At 48.6% G+C, this 14,225-nt stretch overlaps 1 protein-coding gene across 4 annotated transcripts in view; it reads right to left on the bottom strand.

Moving 5' to 3' along the window:
- Nucleotides 1–285: 285 nt before the first annotated feature.
- The window catches only part of LOC133349421 (synapsin-2-like), a 115,309-nt gene continuing 101,369 nt past the window's right edge, over nt 286–14,225 (bottom strand). The window contains exons 13-16 of one of the 4 annotated variants that reach the window (XM_061562835.1): nt 13,876–13,987; nt 10,699–11,080; nt 8,777–8,807; nt 8,430–8,538 (exon numbers count right to left, since the gene is read on the bottom strand). In XM_061562835.1, coding sequence (XP_061418819.1) covers nt 8,798–8,807; nt 10,699–11,080; nt 13,876–13,987 — 504 coding nt within the window. In that variant the 3' untranslated portion in view covers nt 8,430–8,538; nt 8,777–8,797. Of the gene's footprint in view, nt 8,808–10,698; nt 11,081–13,875; nt 13,988–14,225 lie in introns of all 4 variants that reach the window. The other 3 variants (XM_061562833.1, XM_061562836.1, XM_061562834.1) reach the window with 3 other exon arrangements.

Genomic DNA, 14,225 nt, shown 5'->3' with positions numbered 1-14,225 from the left:
GAAGGCCTCCCCATGTCAAATTCTTTGGTGATGCTGACGTGCACTAGATTGGTGGAGGGTGAGCACTATGACCGGTTCACGAATCGCCCACCGCTGATGTTGGCTGTATGCTGGCAATCGAACACAGGTCACGGAGTCCATAGCACAGTCCTGCCTACGATCGCATAACCAAGATATTACAAGTGCGCCGTGTCTTGTGTATTGTTGTGTTTTATAAATGAAAGTGAAAAAGCAAAATAGGAGCGAATAACAGACATCAGTGAACAAGTGCTACGGAATACAATACATTTCGATATGCTTTTTTATTGTTATAGACATGTATAATGCCACGATAATGATCACCCAGCAAATTATACACAACGCACAGTCCCACCAAAAATTGCACTAATTTTTGCACTTTAAAAAAATGTTTATTTCAGACATCTACTTTTATAGCAGCGAAATTCACAACTGTTCTTTTCTTACTCCAGAAGCGGTTACGGGAGGGGACGTTTCTAAAAAATAAACTGAAAAACTATATCGGCAAACGGAAACAGGATTTACACAGACACGAAGAAAATCTAATCTACAATTACTCAGTGATAAGTTTGCATGGATTCTGTACAAAGAGCCACTACGTATGATTACACTGTTTAACAATTTTTTTTGTTCCTGGGTAGTAAGTATTATTTCGTAATTGCTTATGCCTCAAAAGTACAGAAAATGGCTATTATTTCCCACAAACTTTGCTTTTGTGAACAGGACAATGAGATTTTGAAATTGACCTATTTTCAATGGGAAAACGGGAGAATTTTGACTGAAAACTTTCGTGACTGCAGAAATTAATATTCTTGGTTCTTTCGGTAAGAAAGAACCAAGACTACGGGATAATTTGTGTCTTTTCGTTCACGTAAAGTGATAAAAAAATTACATATTAATCAAAATTAACATGTATTTATACTAAAGTAATACAAAAATTACTTCAAAAGATTTAGACACCAAGGCGCACTACCACAGGCGGGACTGGCCACAGTGGACCGAGTTGTCTGTGGGGAGGAACAACGTCAAGTGGGAGCCACTGGTGGAGCCCGGAAGGTGCTGATGCCACCACTGCACATCTAATTGGGTCTTAAGAAACAATTTTATGTTAACGAAAAGACACACATTTGCCCGTTTTCTCATTGCAAATAAGTAAATTTCTAAATATCACTGTCCTGGTCACAAAAGAAAAGTTTGTTCGGAACAATAGCCATTTTAATACCTTTTAGGCATAAGCAATTACGAAATAACACTTACTACCCAGGAACAAAAATTGTGTTACATAGTGTTATCATCTCCACAGAGACAAGAGAGAGGTACGGGAAGGATGCCAGGTGAATGCAGGTTGAATAGCAACAACTAGTGGCCTCCACGAAGCTTGCACAAGCCAACACTGGTCTTACGCGGGGATCTCGTGACTACTGATTTACGAAGCAAACGCACAGACACCAATTCGCAGTACATGGGCACGGCCGGGAGAATCAAGCTCAGAGGTTCAGCAAAACACACAGACACATACATGCACGCTCCAGTAGTCGCTGTACAACGCACAGTTACGCAGGATCAATGCGAGGGTTTCTATAGGCGACCGTGGGGTTCTCGCACGATCAAGATCCAGCGGACACGGTTTTACACGCCACACAGGTAAAACGCATGTCGGCGATGGACCAAAGATGCGATGCCTGCGCGTGGGAGCAATCGTAGGGTACCGCAAACTTCATTATTTGTTTTGTACATTTTGCACAGCGCAGTACGGACTTGACACCAAATGGTCACTCGAGGAAGACCCACGACATTGGTTGGGTTGGTAGACACAGTTGGTTTAAACGATGTACCTACATTGCAGCGTTTTTTTCAGTTGTCCTGCCCCGCTTTGGTCGAATCCCTTTAAAGCCACGATGCAGGCTGGAAATTTTAGGGCAATTCTCGACAGCGATCGTCGCGAAAAATTGTTGCCACACCTCTTGTATATATGATTATGAAAAAAACTCAAGTTCCCCCCCCCCCCGCCCAAATATGGATAAACCAGGTTTCTGCTCCCCCTAGTGGGCAACTGGAAAAGCAACTTCCAATCAGACCACATGCAGTTCACGTTACTCGCCAAGACTGTGTGGCCAATCATCGCTCGTCAAGCACACCATTCAACGAACTTTGTTTTGACTGTCTAGACAGAATTCCGTCACTTTACGCCATTGCCGTATACCAGGTTTGCCATAGTTGCTCAAAGCAAATTAATTGCTGGTGACAATTTCTGCAAACAACTGCCCTGAAATTTCACCATGACATATCGACCTCGCGATATCACCGCCGGAAACCTAGGCCCCACATCTCCTCCGCACACAATGTCACATTCGGCTTAAACATCTCACACCCGTATAGCAGTTGGGCACAGCGATAATTATGTTCAGAGCGCATTTGGCAAAAGTGTGGCGCTTTACTTACAGCGCACTTTTATTATTTGGTTGTCATGGCTTGCACCTCTCATGCTCGGTGGCAAGGGTTGCAATATTGTGCCCAAGCGAAAAGAACCCATGCCTCATGGTTGACGTATCATCTACACCGATGGCATCTCCGAATGAACAAATCCACTTTTATTTGCGACAATGGTCGTTCATCACTTTAGCAGGCTTCATTCGTAATACCGGTCGAATCAGGTATGAAATATTTAATGAATTGAACACAAAAAAAAATCACACATGAAAGTTAACCCATCCTTTCAAAAGCTCGATTTTTTTCTTCATATGTGCGTCAGAGAATATAATTGACAGTCAACGGCTAAAAATAGTCAACGCAAAAGGCCAGATTTTTTTTTCCCCGTGCAAAATTAATGGTGCTGAGATTCTTAAGTTACTGTAGTGGCGGTGTTTCGTTGCAACAGCGGGCATTCTTGATTTAACACATCAGGTTAACGTGAAACAAATCAGTACAATTTAAATAAACTATGCTGGAAAACCCGAATAGGGCACGGCCTCTCCTGTCAGTCAGCCTCAAACATCTGGCTCTCACACAATAACATTTTTGCATTGGCTCGCAAAGCACTGACATGAATGCAACTCTCCCGGAAAAAAAGAGCAAACATATTAGAAAACAGAAAGACACAAGAAATTAGGTGGCATTACCGTCATCCCTGAATCTTCACTGTCGGTCTATTATACCGGGGTTCCTCTTATACAATCAATCAGTGGTATACATGAATCAGGAACATTAACCTGTGACATTACGCCTCACCAAAATAACTGCATACATGTGTTATGTCATAGATAACATAACAACAATTTCAATGGAAATGGCAGAAAAGAAAATGCAATCGCATCTTAAAGACACCTTGCAAAATCAATTGAGAACACCGTGAGGGTAGAAGGGGGTTCTGTGACGGTTCGGGTGAGGGCAGGGAAACACGCAAGAGGAGAGAGACATCACGGTATAGGCCCGGACCAAGCAAACCTTGGCCCAGCAACTTACACGTTTCAGACGTGTCACTTCAAGATGTACAACTCACACCGCTATCCGCTGACTCTGCACCGTGCGCCCACAAGGTAAATATTATGATTCTGTCTATATTTAAATACACAAGTGCGAACGATCATTCAATTATAAGCACTGCGGGCGACGTTTGAGACGAGGCAGACCTTTGTACGGCACAGACTGAGAAGCCATCTGTAGGTTACAATTCATGGTGAAGGAGAGGCATCACAGAAACACTTCGGGGGGGGGTGTGAGGGAGGTGGGAGACCACATCATACGATTCACTTTCAAGTTTTCAATATTTAACCACGACTAGACACAAACAATATGCAACTGCGGTGTGATAATGAAGCGCTCGCTGAGGTCGACGTTTGCTCGCTGGGAGAGCAGCAGCAGCAGCAGTGCGGAGGATGAGAGCGAACGCCCTGTGACCCGCTGGGCGAGTTGGCAACTGACTCGGCCGGCCGCCGTCGCCTTCTGCTGCACGGCCACGCTCGTAACGAAGGCGTACGCATCGTAACAAGGGTGCAACGATTCGCCTTCGTTAAGGGCAATTCGATGAATGCGACTCAACGATCGATCACTTTCTCAGCGTTGTGACGAATTACGCGGCCACAATTGACGGCAAGGAATCACGCATCCAGACTTTTTTTAAAAATCTGATCCACTGCTGGATGAGGGCCTCCCCACGCCGTGCAGGCCGTGGGGGTTAATTGACCGTGCGTCGCCATGCTAGGTCAGTGCGGATGGGTTGCAGGTGGTGAGCACAGCAGACGTGGGCGCATAGAAGTACAGCCAATGCCCGCGATGTAATCACACAGCCTGCAGTAATCCGCTGCCGCTCAGGGTATATGACTCGGAAAGCATGTCATCCTTATTGAAGCATGTCATCCTTGAAAACGAATTCCTTCTGAATTGCTTCTTCTGTTTAGTTTGTTGTCCTTCCCTCGCACCTCCGTTTAACACGGTTGGCTACGTACGGTGCGAAAGAAGTTCAACATACATACACGTGATTCAATGCACATTAGCGAAGAGATTCAATATCAATCGCTGAATCGAGGCGTCACTACACCTCTACAAGATTTCAATGTGAGAACGAATGGATGTATAAAAGCTACATTGAGCATGAAAGTGTGACGTGAGATAATATATGCTAAAACGGGGGTGTCTATCCCAACTAAATACATTGCAGACATTCAAAATGCAAACACTACACCCGTCTATGTGTGATGTCACACGGTACAGTATATATATGTGTAACGTGAATATTTAATTTAAATTGCATTTGGCAAAGAACCACCGATTAATTGTATCCACTAAGGTCAACGTTTCACGTAGTATATGTGATCTCTGAACCAACATGTTATAGATATGTATCACTAAATACACTATTGTAATGTATATACTCTCATATAATTCGGCGTAATTTAAAACGCATTTTTTTGTTAAATTGATGTCTTATAGCTATTTAAAACACGTACGGTAGAAGCTACGAATGCACTGAATATGCAACGATCACCCCGAGACTCCCGATCAGAATTGACACATGGGGGGGGTCAGCCCCCCCCCGTACCCCCCATTAGTCGTGAGAAAAACAGAGGGCCCATTGGTTCGCGGGGCCCTCTTTTTGAGTGCGAGATCCGGGGCTTCATTTGCGCCATTCGCCTCCTCGCCGCCACCCGGCAGCCACGGGTGGCCCTGCTGAAGCGAGCAATGCGGCCTCTGAAATCTCACCACCGATCCGGCGAAAAAAGCACTGCAGCACTTGGGACTGTCACGCGACCCCAAAAAACAAACAAAACAAACCGGGACCAAAAAGCCAGCCGCAGAGGTAACACACGGGGAGGTGGGCCACTATCAGAATTAAAAATTTAAAGTTGCCGAGCGGGGCGGGGGGGGGCATCTGTTGGTAGACACATCATGGTAAAAATCCACACTACGGTAATACGCCCATGCAACAGCGGAGTCACGCCGAGTGTACACCACACGAGGTAAAAGACGCAACAACACGCGAAACAGCACGTCGTCATTAGCACAGCAATTAAAAATTACGACTTTTCTAAATCCCCTCCCCCCCAATCCAACGGCTAAAAGTCGCCCTGGATGACACGGAAAGGTCGACTCGGCAATGGGGGGCCGGAGGGGAGGGGGGGGAGCCCGCACGAGACTCGCGGTCATTCCGACGTTTCGCGAAAACCACGACAGGAGGATTCCTGATTTCGGCGAACGGGCGGGGAGGGGGTGGGTCGGGGGGAACGCCGAACGCCTCGTGGGGGAGCGGACGAATTCGTCCGACGCGGAATCGCCGAACGGCAACGGTCAAAATGACAAGCGAGGAGAGAACGCCCTGCATAGAACGGAACGCCGCGCCGCGGGGGTGAGGGGGGGTCAGGGTGGGGGTGGTGACCCGGCGGGGTCACGACGGCGAAGTTAGGGAGCGACGTCGGTGAGCGACAATCGTGAAAAAAAGTCACCGTGGGGTTACATTCACGTATGCATAAGACGAAAACATTCAAGGCCGGGGGGGAATCTTACAATCTCCGGCAAACTTCGAAGACAGGATGAGCCCAGCAGTTCTGAACGCATGGGTCACGCTGCCCCCTGATTTCCAGGGAAGGGGGTGGGGCAGTGGGTGGTGTGCAGGCTGCGGCATGGATACCGTGCAGGAGAAATTTTGAATGGTGCACGGTGAACACATTCACCACATTGCGGAGACAATGCAACACTCATACACAAATGCCTTATACTTGCACAGAACTCACCGATACGCAACATGGACCCACGTGCATCACCAACACTAAAACACACGAATACACAACGCGAAACACATGCCTCACGCGAAAACACACCGACACGCAGCAGGAAACAAATGCCGTACTAACAACGGGTGGACTCTCTGTGTGCCTTTGCGACCAACCGTCGACTTTTCGCCCTTCGGGGCAAGCAAACGAGCTCGTGCAATCGCGGCGGAACGCGTCGATACCACTTCAGGTCACGCGCGCGCGCGGCAGCAATTCCTCTTCAACAAATTGGCCGCAAATCCTTGCTACGTCATCGTCACCCGCTGGGCCAGATCAGAATTCGGCACCACAGGTGGTGGCAAACGTTTGGGGCGACCGATTTGTGTGAACGGCAAATGAACGTGAGACTACGTGATTACATCATCACTATCTATGGTGGGGGAAAAAAAGTGTTCTGGCTGGCGTCCTGCCTGCCTGGATTCCTGTCTGCCTGCATGGCGCATGTGGTGGTGAGGAGGGGGGGGGGGGGGATAGAGGGAAGTCGAAACGGAGAGAAGCTGAAAGGAGAGGGGCAGGGACATGGAGTGGAGAAGAAAGAGCAAAGGCGGAAAGCGGAAAGCAACTGGCAATGGAAGAGAAAGAGAAATCTAGGGAGAGGCAAGAGAGGTTGAGGCGGGAAAGGGAGCGTTGGCAAAGCGAATAGCGAGGGTGAGAGGTGAGAGAAAGAGAGACGCACGTGGAAAGCGGTAGCGGGAGGGAAGTGGTTGAGAAGCAGTGGAGGGAGTGGAGGAATATGGAAGGAGAGGTAGAAGTCGGGACAGAAAATAGAGGAGAAAGAGAGAAACAGAGCAAGACATCGAGATGAATTGGGATATGCAGTGCAGAGGAGGCCAGAGAAAGCTGCATACAGACAGGGCTCTGTATGCGATTAAACGTTTTACTGGCTGCCTGGGAGGGATGGAAGGACGGACAGTCATATCCAAAGTTCACGCGGTTTCTAGTTCTTATTAAATGCCACTTTTATGGTTGGGGGTTGGCTCATCATGCCTCCAATGTTGATAAAATCAGTACCACTTTGTGCGGAAGTCAACAGTGGTTGTTTTATGGATATACTTATCCCCACCACAGGAATGTGGATGTTCCACCACTTGAAATTGGAAATGAGCAACCACCTCTTCTCATTTAAACAGGAACTCACTTTGGCTTTTGACTTGATTGGGTATATAAAGACGTTGGTATAAGTCAGTTGGTACCGACAAGTAAATTATTTGAAATGGGCCCATGGACGAACTTGGCATTGTTAAATGAAGGATTCAGATAGCAGATGGACTTGTCTTTGACTTTGAAGGTGAATCCACTCGGCATGCGAAACCTGCCATCGAGATGCCCGCAGAGGGCAGCAGAGCACCGCAAAACGATACGTGCGAAACATTTAAGACGTCCAACAAAAATACATTTAGAACGCGAGCGGAGCCCGCAAACAGGTTTGGGGTTGCAACACGATTCACGCACTTTTTTTCTTTTACTCGGAAACATGTCATTTTCTCGGGCAGCGCTGCCGTCGGTGCGAATTACTCATTCCTCGTTAGAGAAGCCAAAAAATACGAGACATCACAAATACGCCGTTATTGCCAACATGCCAGGGTGCGTAGGGACCAAAGGGTGCAAGCAACACACACACACACATCGTGCCAAACGTACACAATTACAGAACCGCGTCAGCTTGAACATCGAGCACAAACACAATTACAGGGTGTCGGATTTTCAACTCAAACGTCACTCTCGAAAAACGCTACCGTTTCATACAAGCGTATAAATATGCGTGTATTTTATTTAGCTATGCGCTCTCTCTCTCTATATATTTTTTACGTGACTACATTTAGTCAAGCAGAGGGGCCTCGACTCGTAGCGGTCAGCAGCAACGACGTTGAACGGGGGGAAGGGAAATATCTACGACAATCTTTTAGCATATTCGTTATCGCAATATTTTTTTTAAAACAGCGTGAAAGCAAAAGCCTCCCCTCCCAACCGGTAAGCGATGCCCCCACCGCCGCCTGCCGAGTCGCCGCCGCAGATGCACGCGGTGGCGGTGGCAGACTTTCTTGGGCGCTCGCTGCATGGCTTGTTGGAAGAAGTGATTGGCGGTTGCGGCGGTTGCGTCGGAGGCGGCGATCAGTCAGAAAAGAGGCTGACGAAGGACTTGCGAAGGTTCCGGATGGTCTCTGCCTTGGCCTGGTCTTCCGTTCCGGGTGCCGAGCCGCGCGACAGGGAGGGCTCGGGGATGTTAAACGTGTTTGTCAGTGACTGAGATTTGCTGCCAAAAGGTTTTGGGTGGGGGAGGGGAGGGGTGGGGAGGAGGAGGTGGGTGAGATAAAATATATATAAAAAAAACACGAGGTACGGTGGAGTTGAGAGGGTGAAAGTTGTAGATTATTTTTTTGAAATTTAGAGTTTGTTTTGCGAGTAATGGTAATACAACGGTTGCACATTTTTTTTTTGGTAAGCGAGATTTCTCTGAAATGCTGTTTAATTCATGAGCACCGGTTCATTACCTTGTTGAGTAATATTTCCAGCTAAAACTTTCTAAAAGTGAGTGAAGGAAAAACAAGACATTTAAGGGAAAAGAAGAGAAATCAACAAACACACGTGCACAACATCCACGGCAATCGGCACATGCATTACGGAAGCTAAGACGGTATCCAGTAAACAACGTGGCAATTGATTTGGCAAGCAAACAAAACCACATCACGATAACAAATGCAGAATATAAGCCATTCTTCCCCCCATAATCGCGCGTCTCAAAACACAACAACAGCATACGTTCATTGCATCGTTCAAAATGCTGAACCCCTTGATAAAGGACACACTTCGCTGCTCTGGTAGGAATGATCTGTATGACTTAGGGCAGTTGGTTCTCAACCTTTCTTGGCTACTGAACCCCCCTTGTTCAATTTTGTTTCAACTAAGCACCCCCCTTGCCTGACCCCAACACTGTTTCTGAGAAACGAATATATGAATAATGAACCTAAACATATATTTTTACCAACTGTCCATTTCGTGAGGTGTATCCGGACTAGCAAGTAACTGCAAGCCGATAAAAAAGATACAATTCAACGGACCCTCTGCACTGCGTGAGGGCATTTGTTTAGGCTCGCTGGTAAATCTTGGAAACCACATTGTTTACGATCAATGAGTTTCTAAATGTCTTTTATATCGTTCTATGTTACCACTATGGATTTAAATGTTATAGTAGTTATTTTATATTGGCAGATTCAAACATGATTATTCACCAATGACTCGCATACACGATTTAATTTCACATTTATAAATCACCTCACATAAACCCTGGGACATTTCCACGCAGCCCCAGGGGTCTGCGGACTTCCAGTTGAGTACCACTGAGTTCGGGGATGGCCAATTTAAGTGCAATGAGCCATCAACGTTAAGAGGCAAAGTTCTAATCCAGGTGCCCAGAGTTGTTGGGACGGGTTCTCATGTATTGTCAGGATTGTGCTCACAGCCTGGTCATCGATCGAAAAAACCCCCATCATGTCTGCCTTGGCAGATAACTTGGCTCCAGTCTAACTCAGAGAAGAAGCACGATACACACTATCAGGTGATGGACACGAGGCAAAACGCTGAATTGAGAAAATGAAGGATCAACGTGACCTCAGAAGTAGTTCTGTGGTGTCATTGTCTGGGGTCGTTTTGTTGTACCGCAACATTACACTTACACAGTGGCTCTCCGTATTCATCTCTCCCTAAGCTCTCCCCAATCAAATCGTGATCTAGACTCACTATAAACACACAAAGCCATTAAAAGCCCTATCAAACAAATACGTACGTCGGAAAATCTTAGCCAAGGGCAGTCCGGCACGATGTAACGGTCTCTTACTGAGGGTCAGCCCTGAAGCGTTGGCTTTCTTTAAAGGGGAGGCGGCATTCAAAAGCTCAGTCGTGGGGGGGGTGAGGCGGGGGGGGGTCCATCACGGTCAACGTCAAACGAAGTTAACAAATGTTGACTGTGAATCGAATTGAGTAGCGAACGACACGACCTGCTTTTGCCACAGGAAAGGCTGCGGGCATGCCATCGCTGCATCACCACTGGTGTTCAATTATTGCACCAAGATATGTTTCACTTTACCAAAGGAATGAAGCAGGGGGCTGAGCCTTTAGCAGAGTGAGGGTCGGGGGTGGGGGGGTGGGGGGGTGGGAGGGAGGTGGGGTCCCCCACACCCTCCAGCCCCCCCCCAAACAACACTATCGGTCCACTCAGGGCACTGTAATCGCATCGGACGAATCTGTGCGTCGCCGCGTACACAACACCAATGGCACGGCGACGCTCACTCGCACGGGGGCGGCATGCGACACACACACACACACAGAGAGACAGCGCGCGCGAGAGAGGGAGAGAGAGAGGGAGAAGCGGCGGCAAACGACGATGGGCGTCGAGCGCTAAGCAGGGCGCGCTCACTTGAGGTGCGGATGCGGCTGCGCCGCGGGCTGCTGACTCGACTGCCTCTGCGGCGGCGCCGGCTGGCCCTGCCTCGCCGGCTGGCCCTGCTGCCCCGACGGGGCCTGCGACGTTCCGCTCGACCGCGGCGGCTGCTGCGTTTGGGGCCCCGCCATCCCCCCGCCGCCGCCGCCGCCGGGCCGAGGACCCCCACCGCCTCCGTGCTGGAGGGGGGTCACCCCGGGACGCGGCGGCTGGTTGGGTTGCCCGCCCCCCGCAGGGGTCGGCCCCCCCTGGGAGGTCTGGCCAGGAGGGCCCATCCTCTGCTGCTGCTGCTGCTGCACCAGCGGAGGGGCCCCGGGTCGCTGAGGTTGAGCCCCGGCGCCCTGCTGAGGGCCGCCTCCTGTGGCGACACAAATACGCGGGGGGGGGGGGGGCAGTGCGCGCAGCGATCGTTTTGGTGAGAACGTGTCGAGGGAGAGGCGGCGGCGATGGCGATGCCACAATTTTTCTTGAACCAAGTGAGACACGCTGAGCTGTGTAGCTCTTGTTCAGAAGCGACCTGGCTCTCACAAATTATTGCTCAACGAGGACACCAATAGCTCAGTGGGCTTTACTTGGTAACATAAAAAATGTCAAAAAAATGTGTGATTTGCTTATCTTTCCTATACTTTGAAATCCTATCGTGTTTTTTTAGTTTGTTGTTATAACTTTCTGACCAGCCCCTACTGGACATCTGTGAAAAAGAGCTTTATAGTTCATCGGATTCCTCCGGTATAAATAAAGATTCTGATTCTGACAGCCTGCATTGCCGTCTGATGACCCTCTACACATCAGCATAAGCGTTTGAATTGGCTTTTGTTTCAACATGTCCTGGCCACCCCACCCCTTCACCAACACGCACTGACCAGAGTGGTGAAGTATGGTCAAACAAACCGGAGCAGCCTTTGTCCAGCAATCGATTGTCGACGAACAGAGAGCTGCCAAAGGCGAGCCTCATTCAGGTACACGTATCGTGTTACTCGTCGATAGATAAATGCACTTATAGGGGTTAACCACATGGTGGCATGCTCGGACTGGCTTTGGACAACATTTGCCCTCAATTGCAGGGCGTGAGGGCGGGATGGCAGGGTGGGAGGGCAGTGGTAATATCTGTGCATCACATCAAGAAGGGGCGTGAATTTGATTCGTGAATCGGAAGCCTTGCCTGTAGCAGAGTTTATACGTTTTCTCCCTGTTCCGCACCGGATTTTCTGGCTTTCCTCCCATAGGTAAACGAAAGTCCCCATAACAATGTGACTGCAGTTGGCCAACCATCCCAATGCTGAACAGAAACATTGCCCGCAAATTACTCCATTGGGATCACTACGCGGTAGGTAGCAACGTAGCCGCCCCACCCCTGCTGCGAAGACTTTGACAGGATCCTCCTGAAAATGTCTTGAGACTCGGTGTGGCTTTTGACGGGCAAAGAGGCGTAAAAAATATAAAATGTAAAAATATGTAGCGTGAACTCCGCCGTGCGCGGATCTTTGCCGCTGCGTTTCCCCGGGGGCCAATTGCAGCAGCGGATGTCCCGAGTGACTTTGTGGCTCTAATTTACACGTGCAGCGTGCTATTGACGCACGGCAGAGTGTCGGCGAGCCGAGGCGGAAAACAACTAAATTAATCCCCAGGGTAAGCTGTTGGCGAGAGAGGGCTCACATCCTCTTAGCTCAAGAGGTAACCACTGGAAGGTTCAGTCAATCTAGGCCAGGTGAGAACGTTTGACAGCCAAGGCGTGATGACAGTGGCCTCACGCAGAATTTAAATATGTATACGTCTCTCTCTATTTGTTAATTTTCAGCCAATGCTTTTGGCATCACGTCAAGAAAATAACGATCCGTTCGGAACTCCTGCACGGAATAGCAAGCCATCTTGTTAGACAAAGGCCCACTGAAGCCGATGTCGCAAAGCGACCTCTGAGATTCCATCAAGTGACCTCTGGCCCATGCAGTAGAGGGCAGCACTTAAATAACTCTCTTGTCTTACTTACCATTGAATATGTATTTTGGTACTTATTCAGGTAATATCAGTGCGGTTGTAAATAATTGTTACGGGAAAGTGGGTGTCAATATTTGTTTCATAGTCTACAAAGGCCAGGCACAATGGTGATTTAACTTCATATGTCTTTTCCAGAACCTGATTAAGAGTATGAATGCGGTTGAGGAGATGGAGCAATGCAATCAAATTCGCGTGTGGGTGCTATAGGTTATTAATTACACCGTAGGATCGTGCAAATGGTGACGGCTTGGCGAGGCTTTCATCCACCATTGGATTGATCATGAACGATGATGATTGTGATTAATGTGAGCACGCGGGGACAAGGAGCTGAGAAGGGGAGTGGGGGATGAGTGCTGGGGTGGAAAGCAGCGGTGTGGCCTTGGCTGGCATAGGCCCTGGGGCACAAGGAACGAAGCAGGTGGACTTCTCCACAAATCTGGCTGTCGCCTGATGAAGCTAGTTGTATTTCCTGGCGAAACGTCGTACTCAGATTGTACATGTTGTGGCTTGGCTCTCCAACACACCGGTGTGCTGTACTAGTACACTACACTATACACTACTATACACTACACTAATGCTGTACTAGTGACGAATTGGCCACGTTCTGTTTATGTGACAACCCTTAGTAGTTGGCTGTGTCGGGTGGTGGCGGGTTTAACGACACATTTATATATTTACGCGATCTAACCCAACAAACCTCTCTTATGGATGATATTGGTCGCGAAAGCCTGCCACGTGTTAAACAGAATTAAGGATATTGAGGTGACTCCAGATGTAGTTCTGTGGTGTTACAGCATGGCGGGGGGGGGGGGGGGGGAGTAAAATTGCACCACCTGTGTACTTGCTCGCTACGCCACTGATAGCGAGCCATTTGGCGAGCCATCGAACAAAGAAGGTCACTGGTTCGTGCACATTCGGATGCGCTTTTGCGGCCGTCTGGAATGCTCTTCCGATATTAGGAGCCACTGGAGCTGTGCACCTTTAAATCATTTAAGATTGAAATCTCATTAGTTTACAACTGCTTTTTGTGTTTAGTTCGTTGTCCTTCCCCCGCACCTCCGATTAGCAGGGCTGGCTACGTACGGTGCGAAAGAAGTTTAGCGTACATACAGAAGGACAGATGGAGAAGGGTTGGGGGGAGGTGGCCGGAGGCCTCACCTTGAGGTGGTGGGCGGGCCTGGGCGCCAGCCGCCTGCCCCGGCTGGGGACTCGGTGTCGGGCTGCTCCGCTGCTGTCCTGGAGACGGCTGCCCTCCCCTCTGCTGCCCAGGCTTGAGGGTGGCAGAGGAAATAATAAGTATAACCCGTAAAAACAAAGTTTTTCACTATAAATCCTTTATATGCGTGGCGGCTAGAGTCCTCTCGTCCTCTGGCTTGAGATGGCTGCCACCTATGGGTCAGATGATTGTCTGCCAGTATTAAGCAATTGGTAATTAAATATTTAATTTGTTTTTCCTAAACAGTGTAAAATTTTGGAAAAACATTTTCACGAACATTAATTGTCTCGCA

This window comes from Lethenteron reissneri, chromosome 30, assembly GCF_015708825.2.
Source record: "Lethenteron reissneri isolate LAM-NWPU_2019-01 chromosome 30, ASM1570882v1, whole genome shotgun sequence".
NCBI lineage: Eukaryota > Metazoa > Chordata > Hyperoartia > Petromyzontiformes > Petromyzontidae > Lethenteron > Lethenteron reissneri.
The sequence above is the reverse complement of the archived record's forward strand: the minus strand, read 5'-3'. Positions and strand labels throughout refer to the sequence as shown.